Below are 18,041 nucleotides of genomic sequence, written 5' to 3'. Positions count from 1 at the left end.
TACAGACCGGTAATAACGGAAGCATTGGGGAGCAATGCTGGTTTCATTGAATTCCATGAGAAAACTCCCCTAGGCTTCAGTGGAGCCAGGATTTTGATTCATTGTGTATCCAACTATAGTGCTCCAGTGTCTTTGATTAAAAGACTGTTGAATAAGTAGAACCTTGAGTATTAATACTCTGTAGTGTCAAGGAGCGTATTTAGAACGGGTTTGTGAAACGGCTATAGGACAATTAGGAGGCAGTAAGAGCAGGGAATGCTACAGCGAATGATGTACAAGCTGAGCAAAGGGAGCGAGAGTGATGGCAGGATGTACAAGAAACTGGAAGGTCTGGGCTGTGAAGAGCTCTGGAGACACTGATAAGGGTGGAGTGGGAGGTAAGAGAGCTACAGAGCGGACACTGGGGAGTGGTAATGCCCACTTGGCATTCTGCTTTTTGAAAATAATCAGCTTTAGTTCAGCCACTAAGCCAGCTTCCTCATTGTTAATGTTTTGTTTTAGTAAAAGCTATGCAACCTGGAAGCAAAGCGACAGAGGAGGCTATAAAAATTGCTTCAGACTTTATCTGACTTAATGTTCCCTATTCAGTAGTGACTGTCACTTCACTTTTCGCTATTGGATTATTACGAATTGTGACTAATACAGAAGTTCCCAAATCTGGTCCCATGTTAAGCCATAAAGAACATTTTAAAGAAATGCTGAGTTGTAGAATAGTAAGTGTTCAGTTGTAGGCTGAAAGGGTTGTAGACAATCCCAGTAGCAGAGCTTCCTTCCTAGCAGAAGGCTGTGTGTTTTCCCATGCTTGTTGCTTTTGGCAGAGCTCCTTCCTCCCATCTCGTGTTGATGCTTTTGTTGTCAATATTTGTTGTGTACTCAGGGCTAGAGAGCACCCAAAGAAAACTCAGGAAATCTCAGATCCAGTACTGAATCTCAGATATTTCTTGGCAAGTAAATAAGCTCATATGTATGTCTGATCTCCAGTTTGTTGAATTCTAGGGATAACTGTTTATAAACTTAGATTTAGCAAATTGGTAGAAGTTAACTGAAAACTCCTACAGGTTGTGAAGTTTTGCCGAGGGTTTTAGTAATTATGCAGTTGTCATGAAAATAACAATATAGGACATGCAGCATCCCAATAAATACTTTCAGTGGGAGTACTGGTGAAAGATAGAGCCTTTGATGAACGAAGGAGAGCTTACAGGCCCAGTCCTTCCATATAATTAAGTTTGTCATGCAACTGGAGTTTGAAGTGACTTTTTCCTTAATTTCTCAACAGATTTTGGCTTTGGGAATTTCTATAAAAGTGGTGAGCCTCTGACGACATGGTGTGGAAGCCCACCTTATGCAGCCCCAGAAGTCTTTGAAGGGCAGCAATACGAGGGACCCCAGCTGGATATCTGGGTATCGTTACTTTTTATTTAACTGGATTTAAATCAGCTTTTAGGAATTAGAACACAGGAAATCACCTCTGAGTTTTCATAAGCTGCAGACAAGCTGTTTCTTTTTGGCTTTATTTCTTGAAAGCATCATAAAATGACTCTAACATAGAGTGGAACTGAAGTTAACAATTAAGTGGTTATTAAATGTATGTTGTAGGTATACGTAAGCCCTCCAGAGGAAAAACTGTAGCTCCTCAAACAGCTCTCCTGACTGAATGCATGAACTTTGCTGTTTCAGTACATCAGCCATCTTCTGTGTTAAGTGGGAATTGAACTTGTAAGGCCTGTATGCTCTTGATGGGGTTAAGGGATTCTGAGCCACTGAAACACAAGAGAGATACTGACTGCATTTCTCTCTGAGCTGAGAACAGCCATGCTTGTGCCACAAGCATTTCTACTGCAGGCAGCTGCATGTTTTTGAATCCATGCATGTGTCTCCATGCATACTGCTCTAATGGAAGAGCACAGAGAAAGCAACCAAATTCTTATTCAATGAAAAAGGAACTAAAATGAGCTGAACAGGTTCTCTGCACCCTTCACAAATTGTCAGAGACTACTTTTCATTCCTCATACGTTTTAATTTTAGTATTCTGGTACTTACAATGACAGATTCATATCCTGAAGCAACCAGAGATAGAGTACAATTTGGCAGTCTTTGCTCTGACATCAGGTTTTCAGTGATAATATTGCATATATCATAACAACACAGGCACTGACATTTTGGTCAGAGCCTAGTTCACTGGCATGGAAATTCATCTTTCAACTGCTAATATAATATAATCTAATTGTTTTAACAAAAACCACTCCTCATCTATCTACCTGTCTGTCTGTCTGTCTATCTATCGATGTCAATCTCTCTCTCTCTCTCTCTCTCTCTCTCTCTCTATCCCAATTAAAAAAAAAAAGGCTACAGCCTTTCTGAACCTTTTGTAATTGCTAAATAAACCTGCAGTAGACCTCAGCTATACTCATTGTTTCAGGTAACACAGGCACTGTGTGAATGTTAGAAGTGAATCTCACAAAGAGAAGCACACGTCTGTTTATATTTAAGATAAAATTGTTATCTCCTTCACTTACCTTCTCAGATGAGTTCAGGATTCTGTATTTCTTCTGCAACAGCTCATTACAGAGTAGGTCAGCTGAAAGTGCTAAGCTTGCAGAAGGAATGCAGCAATCCACAGTTCAGCTCTTGTCAGGTTAAGGAAGGAAGTGACTTTTAAAAATATATACTTAGTTTTTAAAATCTCTATGTACTTACAAAATTTTAAGGTGAATGTGGAATGCTTACTTTTTTTTCCCTTGAGAAATCCAGTGCTGTGGCTATCTATGCCAACTCATGGCATGAAGGTCTGATGTGGTTATTTCATCTGGTGTGGCGCTGTATTTTTTTTGGCTATACTGCAAGACTATTTCCACTTGCAGTGCCAATTAACTTGCATACTTTCAAAAATGATTCTGGCAGTTGGATGAGAGCTCTTGCCCAGATTGTCTCCTTTTGCTCATTTTACATAATCCCTCGTGCTCAGCACTGCACACAGCAGTGCAGAATCACTAGCTGGAGTCTCCCTGAAGCTGACACTGTTCATAAAGCTACCAGTGTACTTCCTCCCCAGGCTTTTGCAAATTGGTAAATGTAAAAGGTTACAATTTCTTACTTTGAGTGGCTGCTATTTGAGGTTTGTTTTTGTTTGAAGAACATTCAGATTAATAAAGAATGTCTCTAATTCTCACCTGAAGTTGGGGCTCACTTTTCAGGCATCATTCAGTCACCTGCATGGAGCTTCCTGCTAGCAGCCAGAGTCTCTAGCCCATTACACTTCAGCTTACCTGCTTACTGGCCCAAGGTACTGCAAGCCTAGCCATCTTGGGTTAGCTGAGTGTTCTTAATGTTTAGGGATTTTCAGAAATGTAACTCCTTTTTCTGTGTATTTCCTGTTTCTGCAGAACATAATTTTGATTTTTTTCTGTGACAGGAGTTGGCTAGCCAAGCTCAGAGAACTTTGCTTGTGGCTCAAAAGATAAAATGAGTATTCTCCTTCTTGCAGAGCATGGGTGTAGTTCTTTATGTTTTGGTCTGTGGAGCATTGCCTTTTGATGGACCAACACTCCCCATACTGAGGCAACGTGTTCTGGAAGGAAGATTCAGGATCCCTTATTTTATGTCAGAAGGTAATAATGTGTCCTATATTTTTGGGGTGGTAAATCTTGAGCAAAGTCTAGAATAATCTCTTTTGCAAAGACAGCAAAGGGCGGTGCGTCTATCCAGCAGACTATGGCGTGGCAGACCATTTCATTTTGGTACAAAACAAAATAAGTTAGCCTAGGTGAGCCACACGCCTTTGCAACTAGGCTGCTTCTGCTAGGCGAACCAACCCATTTCTACCTCAGCAATGCGTGTGTATTACAAACAGCAGCATGGCTGCGGCCAAGGGCAACGAGAGGTTCTAATCGGAAGCTGAAGAATCTCTTGTCCTACTGTGACTAAAAATATGGGGGTACAACAGGAGAGATATATTTGAGCAGCAATTGATTTTGCATTCTCCAATGCCATAAACATTTTAATCTGGAAAGAAAATTATGCTGAGAGCAGTATCACTGTCATACTTATGTTGTGGATTGGGTGTTTCCTGTTTTTTGACAGCGTCTGCTAAACAAAAGCAAAAAAGTGCGCAACTAATTCATATGCCAGATTCTCATAGTCATATTCTGGCACTCCCACACGCCACTGAGAGACTATCAGATATCTCCCTCGCTTAATTGCCCCATCTGTTGGGTTTCACTCTCCCTCATGCCTGTTCAGACAAGAACAAATGGGGCCATTTTTGCACGGGGTTTTATGCTGTACTTCAGGTTTCCTGTATTAACAGGTCTCTAAACTTGGATTACTTAGAAACAATCTTCCTGAATCAAACACCTTTTCAGTAGACTATTTTCTATGCTTATTTTTAGTTCTCTTAAATAATCTTTTTTTCTGCCCTGTTGTTGAGGGTTCTGCACTGCAAAACATTCTGGTCCTCCCCTTTTTCTTTCTGGTCGTATGTACTCCTGAACACCGCCTCTGAAAATAGCCACAGCAGCATAGCTATAGCAGAGCTAGTTAGCTCAGCATTTGGTTGCTTTTAGCAGTGCAATTATGGTATCACAGAGTGGAGCTGAGCAACCCCTCAGCTTCCTGAGCACATTTTGCAGCCTGTGCTGAGCTGCGTGGTGTTTTTGTGACTTTGATGACATAGGTATCCAAGCTAGATCCAGGTACCTTTGTGCAAGTTGCAGTCACTGCCCTGACTGCAGTGTAGATCTGCCGTTTCACTTCCAGCTTTGCTGCGCTTCTTGCTGATCACATGGTGTTGCAGGGAGTGGGGATGGGTGTGTCTCCTAGCAAAACAGTGAAATCCAAATGAGATAAACAGGAATAAATAGCCAGAAATCTCTGTCATAACTACCTGAACGGACTGATTCATTACAACTGTACTGTAGCCACATCATGGTCAGCTAGGAATGCAGGGCATATTGACAAGCCCCCTTAAAGTAACTTGCATTGACTTTCTCCCCTATAAAAACTGCATGTTCATCTCTTGCTTCTCATCTTCCAAAATCCAACCGAGATCTTAAGAAAAATATGATATTTTTACCCTGTCCAACATGCAGCGGTCAGAGAGCAGCAATGGCTAGGTGTGTTCAGAATCATTCAGGCAGCTAAAGCTACCGAGTGTGCCTTGGTTCTGGATTTGAAACACGTAAACCTGCAGTCTTAGTCACTGGCTACTATTCACAGCCCAAGGAGGCATCATTTTTAATTGTTTTTGTGACCGCAGGGGTCAAACTGTGTTGGAGAAGGATGCTAATTACTCCCCCCCTCACTTCACAGAGGTGTTTTGAAGCTTCATTAGTTCTTAAAACAGCTCAAGTGGCCTTAAAGAGGTATCAAGTATTACCTGTTACCCTTGTGTGGGAGCTGTGTGGAAGTAATGGCACTATTAGCCATACCATATATTTAAAGAAGTTGATTTTTTTCTCCTCTTATTGTGACTTCTAGTCTTGTTTTGAAAGATTGTTTTAGCTTTCAGGAAATGTATTTAGCACCAAAATTAGGTAGAAGCAAGCCAGTTTCCTGTTGTTGTGCTCTGTATTGGTAGGTGTCAGGTGAACATATGCAAGTAGCACTTAGCAAGCAGGTTGGTAACTTACCTTATTTTTTCCCAACAGAGTGCGAACACCTGATTAGAAGAATGTTGGTCCTAGACCCATCCAAAAGGTTAACTATTGCTCAGATTAAGGAGCACAAGTGGATGCTTATAGAAGTTCCTGCACAGAGACCCATTCTTTACCCACCAGGACAGGAGAATGAGCCTTCCATTGGAGAGTATAATGAGCAAGTTTTGCGGCTAATGCACAGCCTTGGAATAGACCAACAGAAAACTATTGAGGTAAAACAGATGTACACCGATATTTATCCCCGGGGGAGACTCACTTTCTTGTTTTATTACTGTGAATTATTATGTGAGTTCCTTGCAACATTCTTTATTTCAAGAGCTAGGGAAAAAAAAAACAACCAAAGCTGGTAGGCTATTTCATAAGGTCAGACCCTAGCAAGGGCAAAGCAGCTATGCTCCTGCTTCCCATGTAGGCATTTTGTAGTTGTTCTGTCCTTTTTATGCCTCAATCTGTGCCAGTAGACCGGTCAGGAAGAGGAGAGACATCCCTCCAAGATGTTTCCTAAAGATCATCTCTAGCAGGGGGAAGGTGTCTGTGTTATGCAAACAGCAGGCAAGCATTGTGCAATGTTCCCACAGAGAGCTTCACCAGTGTGCCTTATTCCTTGCTGGACGCACCCAGCTATTCCAGTCTAAGGCATCCCTTGCCCTTCAGAGTAAAACGTGTCCATTGAAAAGGCAGCACTGTGAGGGAAATGATACTCCTCTGCGTCAAGAATCCAAATTAGAAGCCATGGGAAAGAATAATGTGTTATGGTCATATATCCCAGGGCCCACAGGACACGATTATTGGTCTTTTACTGTAATTAACTATTCGCTTTCATTTAAACCAGCACACATTTCAAAATATTTGATGTTTCAATTGCATTAGACTAGAGGGCACATAAAAATATAGTGTGCACTACTTAAAAAATGGTAGCCCTATAGTACTTTCTGTCAGGATGCTGATACTTGCTGCTGCTTACAAATGGTCATTTCTAGGGATTTGTTTGCTAGCTAAGTTGATTCTTAAGCAGAGAATTAAAATCAAGGAGCCATGTTGGCTTCCACACTATTAGATTCCCTGGGTGGGGATGGATAAATCATTACTTGTCAAATGGAGAGAGAGGAAGGGAAGCAGAAGGGAAAGTAAATTCACTTTGAGCTTCTGAGAGGGTGGAATATGAAGTTCAAAAAGGAACATAAAAGCAGTAAGCAATTGACTGTCTCCCTCCAATCCCAAATCATACTTCTTACCAAACGTAAATGCTAAAAGACTCCCTATGGAGTTAACACAATCATTTCCTTTAGAATGGTCGCTATTTTTAGCCATTGTGGAGGCTGCAGTTTGAATACTTCCTGCCAGAAAAGGCTAGTGTCTCTGCTTTACAGGGGCTCAGTTCCCCATTGCTTCTAGTGATTTGGAATGGCCTATCTATTCAGGAAGTCCTGGAGCTCGGTCCCTTCTACAGGTTCAAATCTTTGAGGGCTCAGAATAGCACCTGAATGTTAGCTACACGTGCTGCTGCAGCCTGGAACATAGCAAGCTCCTGCCACTTACAGGGGCCCCTAAACTAAGGCTGGTGCCTTCTTTGCCTGGCACTTCTGGTATGAAACTTTCTGACTTCACGATGACATGAAGGTCCGATTGCCTCTTAAAAATTTGTTTTTCTTCTAAAAGGCAATTCTTTTGTCTTCCTAATTTCGTAGTATATAAAAGGTGCACACCTTTGGCTACACTCGATCTCTTGTGCTTCTCTCTTTCAGTCTCTGCAGAACAAGAGTTATAACCACTTTGCTGCGATCTATTACTTATTGGTGGAGAGGCTCAAATCACATCGGAGTAGCTTCCCTGTGGAGCAGAGACTTGATGCGCGTCAGCGTCGGCCAAGCACCATTGCTGAGCAGACAGTAGCCAAGGTAACATCTCATTCCTAGCAGAGGTGGGCTTAGGACTGCACAAGACATTTTTCTCTTCTGGAATGGTGTGTCTAGATAGGTTCACTTAGAATCTATTGGTATTTTCTGATTTCTGTAGTCTGTTGACTTCTAGCATTGTTTTGGAAAGACTCGCATTTGTCTTCTGTCAGAACGATCTGATGACAAATCAGTTGTCTAGCACGCATCCTACCACGGCTGCTGGCATACTGGCCCCTTCTCCCCCCACCCTCCACCCCAAAATGGTGTTTGTTATTGGAGGGGACTGGGTAAGCTTTAAATAAGGAAAGGAAGTTGACTGCATTCTGAAGCCCCAAATGCAAACAATGGCTTTGGCCTTAATGGGTAGCTGGGTGGTTCAGCCTTAACTCCTGGTTTGTTTCCTCTCTACTTTTTGTTTCATGCTTAGCATTCCTGGTCTGTCTTTTTGGGAGGTGTTAATCTGAAAATACAGTTAAAGAAAAAATGGTGCTCCTGGGCTTCTAGGTGGAACACTTCCATTTTTGAGAAATTGTAACCTTTTGCTGGGAAGTCATTGGGTAAACTGTTGGAGAAATGTAAGTTTTCTGGCTTGGAGACTGTGCAACGCTTGGAATGTTTTAAATGTGATCAACAAAGAAGCTGTTGAATTTATGGGGAGCTGTGCTAGCATGGGGGCTAAACACATGCAGGCTTTACTCAGTGTTATTGAACATATGCACTCTAAAGGGATCTGCTGAAAATAAAATTACTTTCTCCTCTGCTGTTCTCCAGCTATGCCTTCTCTCTCCCTTGAAATGAAGCATGGCAAAGAACAGTAAAGGGATACCAAAGAGAAAACATTAGTATTGATCTGTCAGGTTAATATGCCCATTCATTATGATATCTAAGTACCAGATATTCATATCATTGCCATGAGATTCTTGGTGGCTCAAGACTTTGTTTCTAAATAATGTCATCTCTGCTAAGGCTGGTACCACTTTTTCCTCCTGTGACCCAGCAAGAATCTGATTTCACAGGAGGTTTCACAGCACAGCTGGAAAGCCTCTGTAGACCAGACATAGACCACACAGCCAATGTGACAACTAACTAATTGATTTAAGTCTTAAAGAGGTCACGTGTATTTTATCAAGAGTAATTTAGGGTGCTCCCTAGACCTGGTGCCAGCCTGTCCATTGCGGAAGACTGTCCACTTAGTAATTATACTGACTGATAGAGGCTCTAAGGCTATTCTGTTTCTTCCCTGGTGACTTCTTTCACAAAAAAAAGTCATATACAGTTTATCATGTCTTATTCCAATAATTCTCAGATTTTTTACATGTTCCTCTGTTTCATTAAGATATGCAGACATTGTACAGCTTTTGATTTCTATTAATGCATAACTGGAAACATGAAAGACTTGACCTCTTCAAAAGACTTGGCCTAAGACGACTCAGACTATAATGGTCTCAAGCAAATACTTGCTCAAGTTCACAGCCTTTTAGGTACCGTGTTGCTGCGGTATATAACAAGTGTTCAAATGCTGTCAGAATTCTTTTGTTTCTCTGCTTCCAGGAGAAAACAAAACCACGCTGCTGCATTTTTGCCCGAGGCAGCAAGACATTACTTGGTTTTGGATTCTGTTGAAATGAAAGCCAAACTGCACCAGCTATAAACATAAGTCCAGGAACAATATGGCTGACAAAGATTAAAATCAGTGATTTTTTCAGATAGTAATTGTAGTGAGAGAAAGAGACAGTATTCCAAAGCAGATCGTTGACTATAGAAGATGTATCGTAAGCAGGTGGAGACAGATGAGCAAGGAGGAAGAGAAAAACCTCACAGAAGATGGTTCTTTCATGAACTAAATTCAACTTTCGTGTACTTTCTAGCCACGTTACCTGCTTTTGGCTCAGGACTGTACCCTCTTGAGTAACAAGATAATTCATTTTCACACATGGTGGCACCACAGTCTCCTGTATAACGCTGCTTGTTTTCTTTGGGACAGACAAGTTGTGTGGATCCTGCACTTCAGGAAAAGAATGGTTTTCACATGATTGTTAATCTTAATTTCCTAGTTTTGCCATGGTTGCCTTCACCGAGGCACGCCTTTCTCTTCAGTAGTGCTCTCTATTGAAATATCTTACCTCAGAGCTAGCCTGCTCTATTCTTTCTCATGGTTTGTTCTACAGGAGTCAGTGCATGTTAGAAAAATCATGTAAACCAGCCCTATGCCTCAATTGTAATATTAAGGGTTTTGTACTCCGGGTAGAAAGGAACTGTAGCAGGTCAAAAGTGGGAGGGCACTGCAGGGTCCCACTTTCTTTGCCTCTCTTTACTGTTAGTAAGTGCTCAACTTCAATAAGTAGTTAGGAAGACTTAATAAGACATCTCTTTTCTTTTTCTTTTTTTTTTATTATTTTTAAGTCTAAAGACTAAGAATGCAATGCATTAAGAATGAGGAAAAAAATCTTAGACTGCTCCTGCTGTGGAGACGGATTGGGTATTGTTTATTTTTAATTTGTGAGTCTGTATGTTGTTTTATTGTTCCTTATTTTATACCTAAACCTGTTTAGTTTTTTGAGTTCTTTAATCTCTTTTAGGCCCAAGCTGTGGTGCCCTCAGTGAACTTGCGTTCACAAAATGCAAGACTGCTCCGGTCTCCAGGCCTGCCCCCAGCTTCAGGTGCCGAAGCCTTTTCATTCCCTCCATCCAACTGCCAGGCAGAGACAGCATTTATGGAAGAGGAAAGAGTTGAGACACCAAAGGTACAGCTTAAAATTGGCCTACTGTTTTGTTGAATTTCAGTAAGACTAAAAATGATTGTTGCCCTTTAAGTTACTGCCTAGCAAAAGCACTGCTAGTGTAGAACGTGTAGCTTTTCAGTAATTAACAGGAGATCAGTTCCTTTGCTGCCGGGTTGGGTTAGTACATCATCCTAGCACGAAGCACTAGGGAGTTGGGGCCACTAAAGTAATGTCACTTCACAGACCTCAGTGGTTCATGCTTCATGTGTCTAGACACTTGTAGGTAGCTGAGCTGGAAAATCCGAATGCTTCTCTCTGTTTTCAGTAGCCTTTTCTTCTAAGGCCCAATATTCTCATCCTGTTCCCAAGCACTTCCTCTTAAGCATCTGTTGTCTGCAAAATTCTGACCTACTGCAAGCTCTGGTTCCTGGGTAACCTCTCAGGATAGATGGCAACTCAGATGCAAAGACCTCTAGTATAAACATGTGATCTGAACATTTCTTGTACTAGCTGGACAAAACACAGTGTACCTATTTCCCCAAATTTAAGTGTTCTTTGAACGTGAGACTTTTAGGTATTCCATATTCCCTTTTCTGCCTTTTCTCTCTTGCACATAACTTTTGACAGCTGTGTCTTTTTTCTGATTGCTAATCTGCCTCTTATGGTTCTTTGCTTACATTCCAATCATTCCACACTGTCATTTGTAAAAGAAAATCAACCTACTGAAGGTTTTTTTCTCCTTCTTCTCAAATATATTTTTAAAAAGCCTGAAGACTACTCCTCATGTATAGCTTCTGCTACCAAACATTAATATATATACACCCATAGTGTCTTTACATCTTTTCATGTATGCTGCTTTTAATCCTTAAAACTGTTGATGGGATTCATCTCTAAATTCCCAAGCATGCTGTTTGTGCTGAAATATAGAGTAACCTACTCAGCTAGGTACTCATCCAAAATTTCAGACAAACGAGAACAAGAAAGTATAATGAATCCTTAACCATAAGCTTCCATTGCCACCTAAAGCTATTAAAATACCATACACTTAAAGTGCTTATCTCCACCAATTTCATAGTAAGTCAGCTAAAAGAATGACATTTTTATTAATTTTTAGTTGAATGGTAAATAGCCTGTAGGACCTCCAGGCTATCAAAAAAAATTAGAACTGCAGCATCTCAAATGGGATGTAGCTTATCTCAGCTAGGCCGTTTCTGTAACTAGGAATGCCTGTCAGATCTTCTCTGGAGACCATGTAAAATTGCAGTCCCATCTAATGAGTTTTGTTTCCTGTAATCAGGTGAAGACTTTGTGTAGGCTTCCCACACCTCCACAGTTAACAGACTTAACTCAACTCAACTAATAGGATGTGACGGCTCCACAGCCTTACAAATGTATGGTTACAGTTTAACTCTGAAGGGAGCTACAGCCTGATACCTTTTGCCATCCAACTTTGAGGTCTGTGACAACACTTTGCAGGATAGCAAGCAGTAAGTCAAATACATGGGAGCTGGCAGTATGGATTTATCCACGCAGGAGCTTTTGTGAGGAAGGGGAAATTGTTTAAAGAACTGCATCAATGAAGCAAATTATTCACATAAAATCTTTGTTATTCTCTCTCATATCACACCGTTATGACTTTAATTTTAGCATGTTATATTTTGCCTGCTGCCAGCCAGGGGTTTGATTTCATGCTTGCCATTCTGAAGGTTTTATACCTCATTTATTGGTTAGTTACTGACACTAAGAGTGTGGCCCCATTTCCATCATTGTTTTAAGTAACTCCTGCGTGGTCCCTTACAACTGGAAAGCAAAAAGCAGTTAAGAGAAATTTGGAACTTAACATTACAAATTTTATTTTGCATTCCCCCACCACCACCCCCTTCGAGTTTTTTGCTTTTCTAGGTGCAGTTCAGGTGAGTAAATGAACAAATGGTGACTGCTGTGAGGCATCAAATCACAATTGCCCTGGGAATATTTCAGTAGCTAAGTATTATAGAAGGTGCCTGCAAAAGACTTCCAAGCTCTAATCCATGTGCTACAGTAAACTGTAGAGAGCTGCCTGCCCATGTGAATACTGGCTCTCTACATCACCTACACCATCCCCAACCTCTCCTACTACTGTATGACATGCAGACTATGGTCCACCAAAATCATTTAGTTGCATATGGAGAAGACGTAGAAGGATTCAGGACAAACTGATTGGTAGTATAAAGACTGAATGAAGATAAATATAGACTCCTAGGAATATTTAGGTTGGAAAGGCACCTCTAGCATTCACATAGTGCAGCCTCCTGCCAAAAGCAGGGCTAACTTCAAAGCTGGATGCGGTTGCTCAGAGCCTTACTGAGTTGAGCTGTGAAAGTCTGCAAGGATGGGGATTGCACAGCCTCTCCAGGCTAGCAGATGAGCAGTATAAATCAAGTGGATTTGCTGGAAAGGGTGCATTTTTTGTGCTGTTGTTAAACACATCTCTGCAGCTCTGTAAGAACACTGCAGAATTAAAGATGACAAGATTATTTTTTCATATTGCTTATTTGAGTGTGATAAACAAACATGGTAAGTATAGTAAAGGGAAACAGTCACAAATATAAATATTTATAGCATGTACAATATTACTAAGCTGGCAAAGGTTTTTAACGACTTTCCAAAAAAACTCTGGAGAACACAATACTGTGGAAATAAGAGTATTCAGATTTAGGGACTTGAGTACTAAAAGAATGTCAGTGGTGATTTCACCCAGAGGGATTTGTTTGTCATCTACAGTTCTTAAGAAGCCGTACTTAACTCAGTAGATCATTGGGAAGTTCACACATTTGAAGAATCCAGGTTGCCTTCAGCCTGTACAACAGGCAGAGATTTCTTACACTCCAGGGAAGTGCTGTGTGCCAGTAACTAAAAGCTGTCTGTCTTCTCCTTGTGGCATTTAGGTAAATGGCTGCCTGCTAGATCCTGTACCTCCTGTGGTGATTAGGAAAGGATGCCAGTCACTGCCTACCAGCATGATGGAAACTTCGATTGATGAAGGAATAGAGACAGAAGGCGAGTCAGAAGATGACCCTGCACAGGCATTTGCAGCCCTCCAAGCAACTCGCTGTGGGAAGAGACGTCACACTCTGGCAGAAGTTACCAACCAGCTGGTGATGGTGCCAGGCACAGGTACAGAAGTTAGCAGAGGCATCTCAGAGCCCAGTTCCTGCTTTCAGCACTCACTTAAGGAGGAAAAACACTAGACTTTAAATGTGAGGACTAGCACAAGAAAGAGCTTCTTGTTTCTATTTCTTGGCATTTGCTATAAAGGCCAACCCCCCCGCTCCCCCAACCCTGCTGTACAGACAGTATAAACTAAAGCAGCAAATTCACAGCTGGCTACAGTCTTGTACAACACCAACTAATCCAATAGCAACATGTGAAGTCTGGCAAGGTGGCCTATTCTTATTGGCATAATTAAGTGCTCCCAAATACTTTGTCCCCTAAAGAGGTGCTGGGGGAGGAGGGCAAGGGGAAACACAAACCTCTAGATTCTGCTATTCCAGAACTATCAAGATGACCAACCCTTTTGGCTTAGGCTACAGACCTATCAGTGTCCTCCACAAAAAGCACTGAATGCTCTCCAAACAAGCCAGTGAACATTATTTGCATAGTGTCTTACCCTTGATATAGTGTAAAAACCAGTAGCTAATCCCCATTCCAGCACTGCAAGTGTTAAATTACAATTACTTTGTTTTTGAAACTTGCTTTTTGTTTCATTTCCTCCAAAATAATCACTGGAGACACTGTTGGCAGGAATAGTTTAAGCCTGTGGCACTTCCTTTGCTTTGCTAAATTACTGCTGCATTTTCCTTTTATTCTGGCTTTTGTTTTTTGTCAAAGGAAAAGTCTACTCATTGGATGAAAATTCATCTCTGGGCAGCATTGATTCAGAGTATGAGATGGGATCCCTTCAGAGAGATATTAACTTCCTGGAAGACACCCCTTCCTTGAAAGAAATAGTGCTAACTAACCAACCAGCACCCAGAATGACACCACCTTTCATAGGCCTGAGACCTGCCAATCCAGCCATGCAGGCCCTCACCTCCCAAAAACGAGAGACCCACAACCGTTCTCCTGTCAGTTTCCGAGAGGGGCGTAGAGCTTCTGACACATCCCTCACACAAGGTAATTATAACCGCTGTCATGACACATTATACCTAGACACGGTACTAAATGTACTTTATTCACAGAACAGTCAAGGTGGGGCTGTGACTCAGCTGATCTCAGATTGCTGTGCTAACCAGAGATGAATTAGCTGATTTTCTGACAAGAGTTTTACTTGACTCTTCTCCAGGAATTGTAGCATTTAGACAGCACCTTCAGAATCTGGCACGAACCAAAGGAATCCTGGAGCTGAACAAAGTCCAGTTGCTGTATGAACAGATGGGATCAGAAGAAGAGCCTGGCTTGACATCAGCTGCCACCCAGTTGCAGGACCTCGTTAACAGTCCCCCTCAGGTACTTAAACCAGAAATAAACAAGCTCTGTCTTTGAGGAACTAATGCTTTGGGCCAGATAAGGAGAGGATAAGGGGTGCAGGAGCTGAGAAAAGCTAATTTACAGATAAAACTCCCTTCTCTCCCATTCTGTCTCCTGCAGAAGAGAGAATGGGCATTTCCAACGTTAGCCTTTACCATCGTTATAGTGTCAGTGAGATGGCCTAATTATCTTTCTGAATCCAGGATTTTATGCCTACTTTTAGTCTGAAGGATATTTTAGATTCCACAAAGCCTAACTAACATCTTTCAGTGGTGGAGCTGGTCTGGTCTAACTGTCATATAGCAAGAAGTGCAAAAGTGGCGTGATAATACAACAGTTAGCTATTTAGCCTTTCACTGCATTAATCAAACTTCTACCAATTCCCTAGCTCTTGTTTGAAATGGAACAGGTCATGGGAAACATGAATAGTTAGTTTCTCTTAGAGTTTAGGAATAAAGCGGCTAAGAAATAAGCAGGCAGTGGAAGCATCTGATGTTCCAGATGAAGCCTGCTGTCCTTAAAGCTCCAGCTCCCTTACTTTCTAACTACTGGAAAACTTCAGTGCTGACAGCCACAAAGTTGTGACAACAATTTGCTCCCTTCCTGTGTCAGCATTCTCCTACCTGATAGAGATACCTACTCTGTGCGTATCCTCTTGGCCACTACTGAAAGGTTTTTGCCTTCAGTTTTGAGGCTGTGACAGGGAGGCTGCACTAAAGCACATTCAGAGTTTGGCCAGTCAGAAATATATTCCCTGCCTCATTTCAGTTAGAGATGTAAACCCTAGGCATTTCACAGCCCAGAGAGTTCCAAGCTTCGTAGTTTAGACTCCTAACCATGCAGTGAAAGTGGTGAGTGACACCAGAGACCCAGTCCATGTGGTAACTGTGGAACCCCTATCAGCGGAAATATGTGAAGGGTTGAAGCAGAAAAGTAAGCCTTTTCTGGGGCTGAAACTTTTTCCTCTTCTCTCTGCAGGAAGAAGCCTCTCAGCAGCAGGAGGCTACATCTGTATTCCCTAATGGTGCACATCCCCCATTGTTATCCAGACGGCAGAGCTTAGAAACACAGTACTTGCAACACAGGCTCCAGGTACCATGTCTCCCTGCCACTGAACTGAACCAGGCACTGTTACTACACAACAGACTGGCCCTTTGGATCTTGTTATGTTACCTGGTCAAAAGCTAAATTAGCAGACAACAGCTGAAATTGAAATTTTTCTTTCATCAGACGCTAACCCTGATTATGCAAAAAGCATACTATATTGCTGCTGTTTTCCTCCTCAGCCTGTTACTGTACAGGGTTATTAAAACAATTTGAAGTAAGTGCTAGTGAATACCTGTCATTTGTGTTGCACCCCATAAAGGGCACACATCAGAATCTGAGAAGCATCTGCCCTAATTCTGACCCCCTGGGGTTTACTGTTTCCCCCCCACACTTTTTTTTTTTTTAAATCAATTTTCACATGGCCTCAGTTTAAACAAAGCAAACTTTTTTCCAGCTTGCAGCTTCTCTTTCGCTTAGGAAGAAATCTTTCTATGGGTTTTGATGATACAAGCTATCATGCAGAGATATTCTTTATCTAAGAGTTAGAAACCAATAAGTGGTAGTGATTATGGTTTTGGATAGTAGCTATAATGACAGCTTCTGAAAATGGAGGTGGGCACTTAAACTGTCATAAGGGCAGACAATCATCTTTTATGGGAGTTCACTTGCTTTCTGGTCTGATGCATTAAAACCAGTACAATTTAAAACAGAACTTCTGGTTTTCTTGCAGAAACCCACCCTGCTATCAAAAGTTCAGAATACTTGCCAGCTGTACTGCAAAGAACTACCCCGGAGTTTGGAACAGCAGTTACAGGAGCACAGGTGAGAAGCTTTCAAAACAAGCAGATAAATTATTTGTTCTTACTCCCACGAGTAATGAAAGAACAGCGACAATTGTTGTCTGTTTAGGAATTCTTTGAGAGAGAAGACTTCATTTTAAAATCTCTAAGGACACAGTACTTTTAAAGGAGGGACAACAGTCCTGCCATGTGTTTACAAATTGCTGTGCCCTGAGCTCTTTATCAGCCAACACTGCCAGGGTGCATGCAGACTGCAAACGCCTGCATGCTTCACTTAGCGATAATGGGCATATAGAAGCATTGGAGGAGACTACCCTACTGCTTATAGCATTGTACTCACTCCCCCACCCTGTTTCTGTACTACGTATTGCAGTATTTATGGTAAGTCAGAACGTGGATCATGTCTTTCTCCCTGCTTGGAAGCCCCACAGTCATTTAGGTATTTCCTGTCTCATTCCCATGTCCCAATAACTTTACTGTAAAGAAAACAGTAAGTCAAGTATTTCTGATCATTAAAGGATCCATCAGTCTATAAGTGATGCTCCTCTGAAAGAATCGTGACTGCTCTAATACAGAGAATTATAAAAGGGTGCTTCAAATCTATTCACTCCCTTCAGTTATTTTTCCTTACTGTAATTTTACTTGCCAAGCTAAAAGGCTGCAAGACCAATCTCATCATTTGGTAATCATAAAACAAGCAAGTTAGCTACTAAAGGTAATTACTGTCCCTGAGTTTTGCAAAAGGATCACAATGAGAGAAAGGAAAATAACCCAGCTACATGTCAGTAGAACAGAATGATTGAGCAGAGAGGTATGGAAATACTACTTGATTTCAAGAAAGCATGCAATCTGGAATTACTTCTCAGTTTATGGCCACTCCTGGCAACTGTAGAGTTGATTAATTCTAATCAAAAACTCAGTTGACAGTATCAGATAATCAGAGAAGCTTAGTACACTTCTTGACTTCAAAAAAAAAAAAAAAAAAAAGGTGTCTTGTAGAGAAATAAGCTACCTTAGTATGTAAGCAGGGAAACAATAGATTCCTTTTCTGAATGCTGTAGGCATGCGTCAGTAGTAGGTTTCCTATTTCTGCATGCCCTGGGAATTGGCTGGCTGGAGACCTCCTTTTTGTTGTATCGCAGGAATTTGTCAAAGGTAGCTATGTAACCCGGCATTGTGTTGTAAATTCTTCCTGTTTGTAAAATGTCAAAAACACAGATTTTCATAGAAGCTCACAAGGAGAAGTGCAGTTCAGAGAAAAGCAATATGCAAGGAGGAAGACTTTGTTCACTCCTGTTGGTAGCTAGAGATACTCAAGTCTTCAGTTTCTAGGTTATACAGAGCAGCAAATAGCAAGTTTAAAATACAAACACAGTGCATCTTGTGTGTAGTAAACAAAATTAAGCAATG

At 41.4% G+C, this 18,041-nt stretch overlaps 1 protein-coding gene across 1 annotated transcript in view; it reads left to right on the top strand.

Annotated features, from left to right (window-relative positions):
- SIK2 (salt inducible kinase 2) overlaps positions 1-18,041 on the top strand; it is a 65,611-nt gene that overhangs the window by 43,267 nt on the left and 4,303 nt on the right. Inside the window, exons 5-14 of the mRNA XM_067310100.1 lie at positions 1,277-1,401; positions 3,485-3,608; positions 5,646-5,866; positions 7,400-7,552; positions 10,132-10,296; positions 13,203-13,431; positions 14,146-14,430; positions 14,600-14,763; positions 15,763-15,876; positions 16,562-16,653. Coding sequence (XP_067166201.1) covers positions 1,277-1,401; positions 3,485-3,608; positions 5,646-5,866; positions 7,400-7,552; positions 10,132-10,296; positions 13,203-13,431; positions 14,146-14,430; positions 14,600-14,763; positions 15,763-15,876; positions 16,562-16,653 — 1,672 coding nt within the window. The remainder of the gene's footprint in view (positions 1-1,276; positions 1,402-3,484; positions 3,609-5,645; positions 5,867-7,399; positions 7,553-10,131; positions 10,297-13,202; positions 13,432-14,145; positions 14,431-14,599; positions 14,764-15,762; positions 15,877-16,561; positions 16,654-18,041) is intronic.

This window comes from Apteryx mantelli, chromosome 23 (genome assembly GCF_036417845.1).
Source record: "Apteryx mantelli isolate bAptMan1 chromosome 23, bAptMan1.hap1, whole genome shotgun sequence".
NCBI lineage: Eukaryota > Metazoa > Chordata > Aves > Apterygiformes > Apterygidae > Apteryx > Apteryx mantelli.
This window is presented reverse-complemented; position numbering and strand designations above follow the sequence as displayed.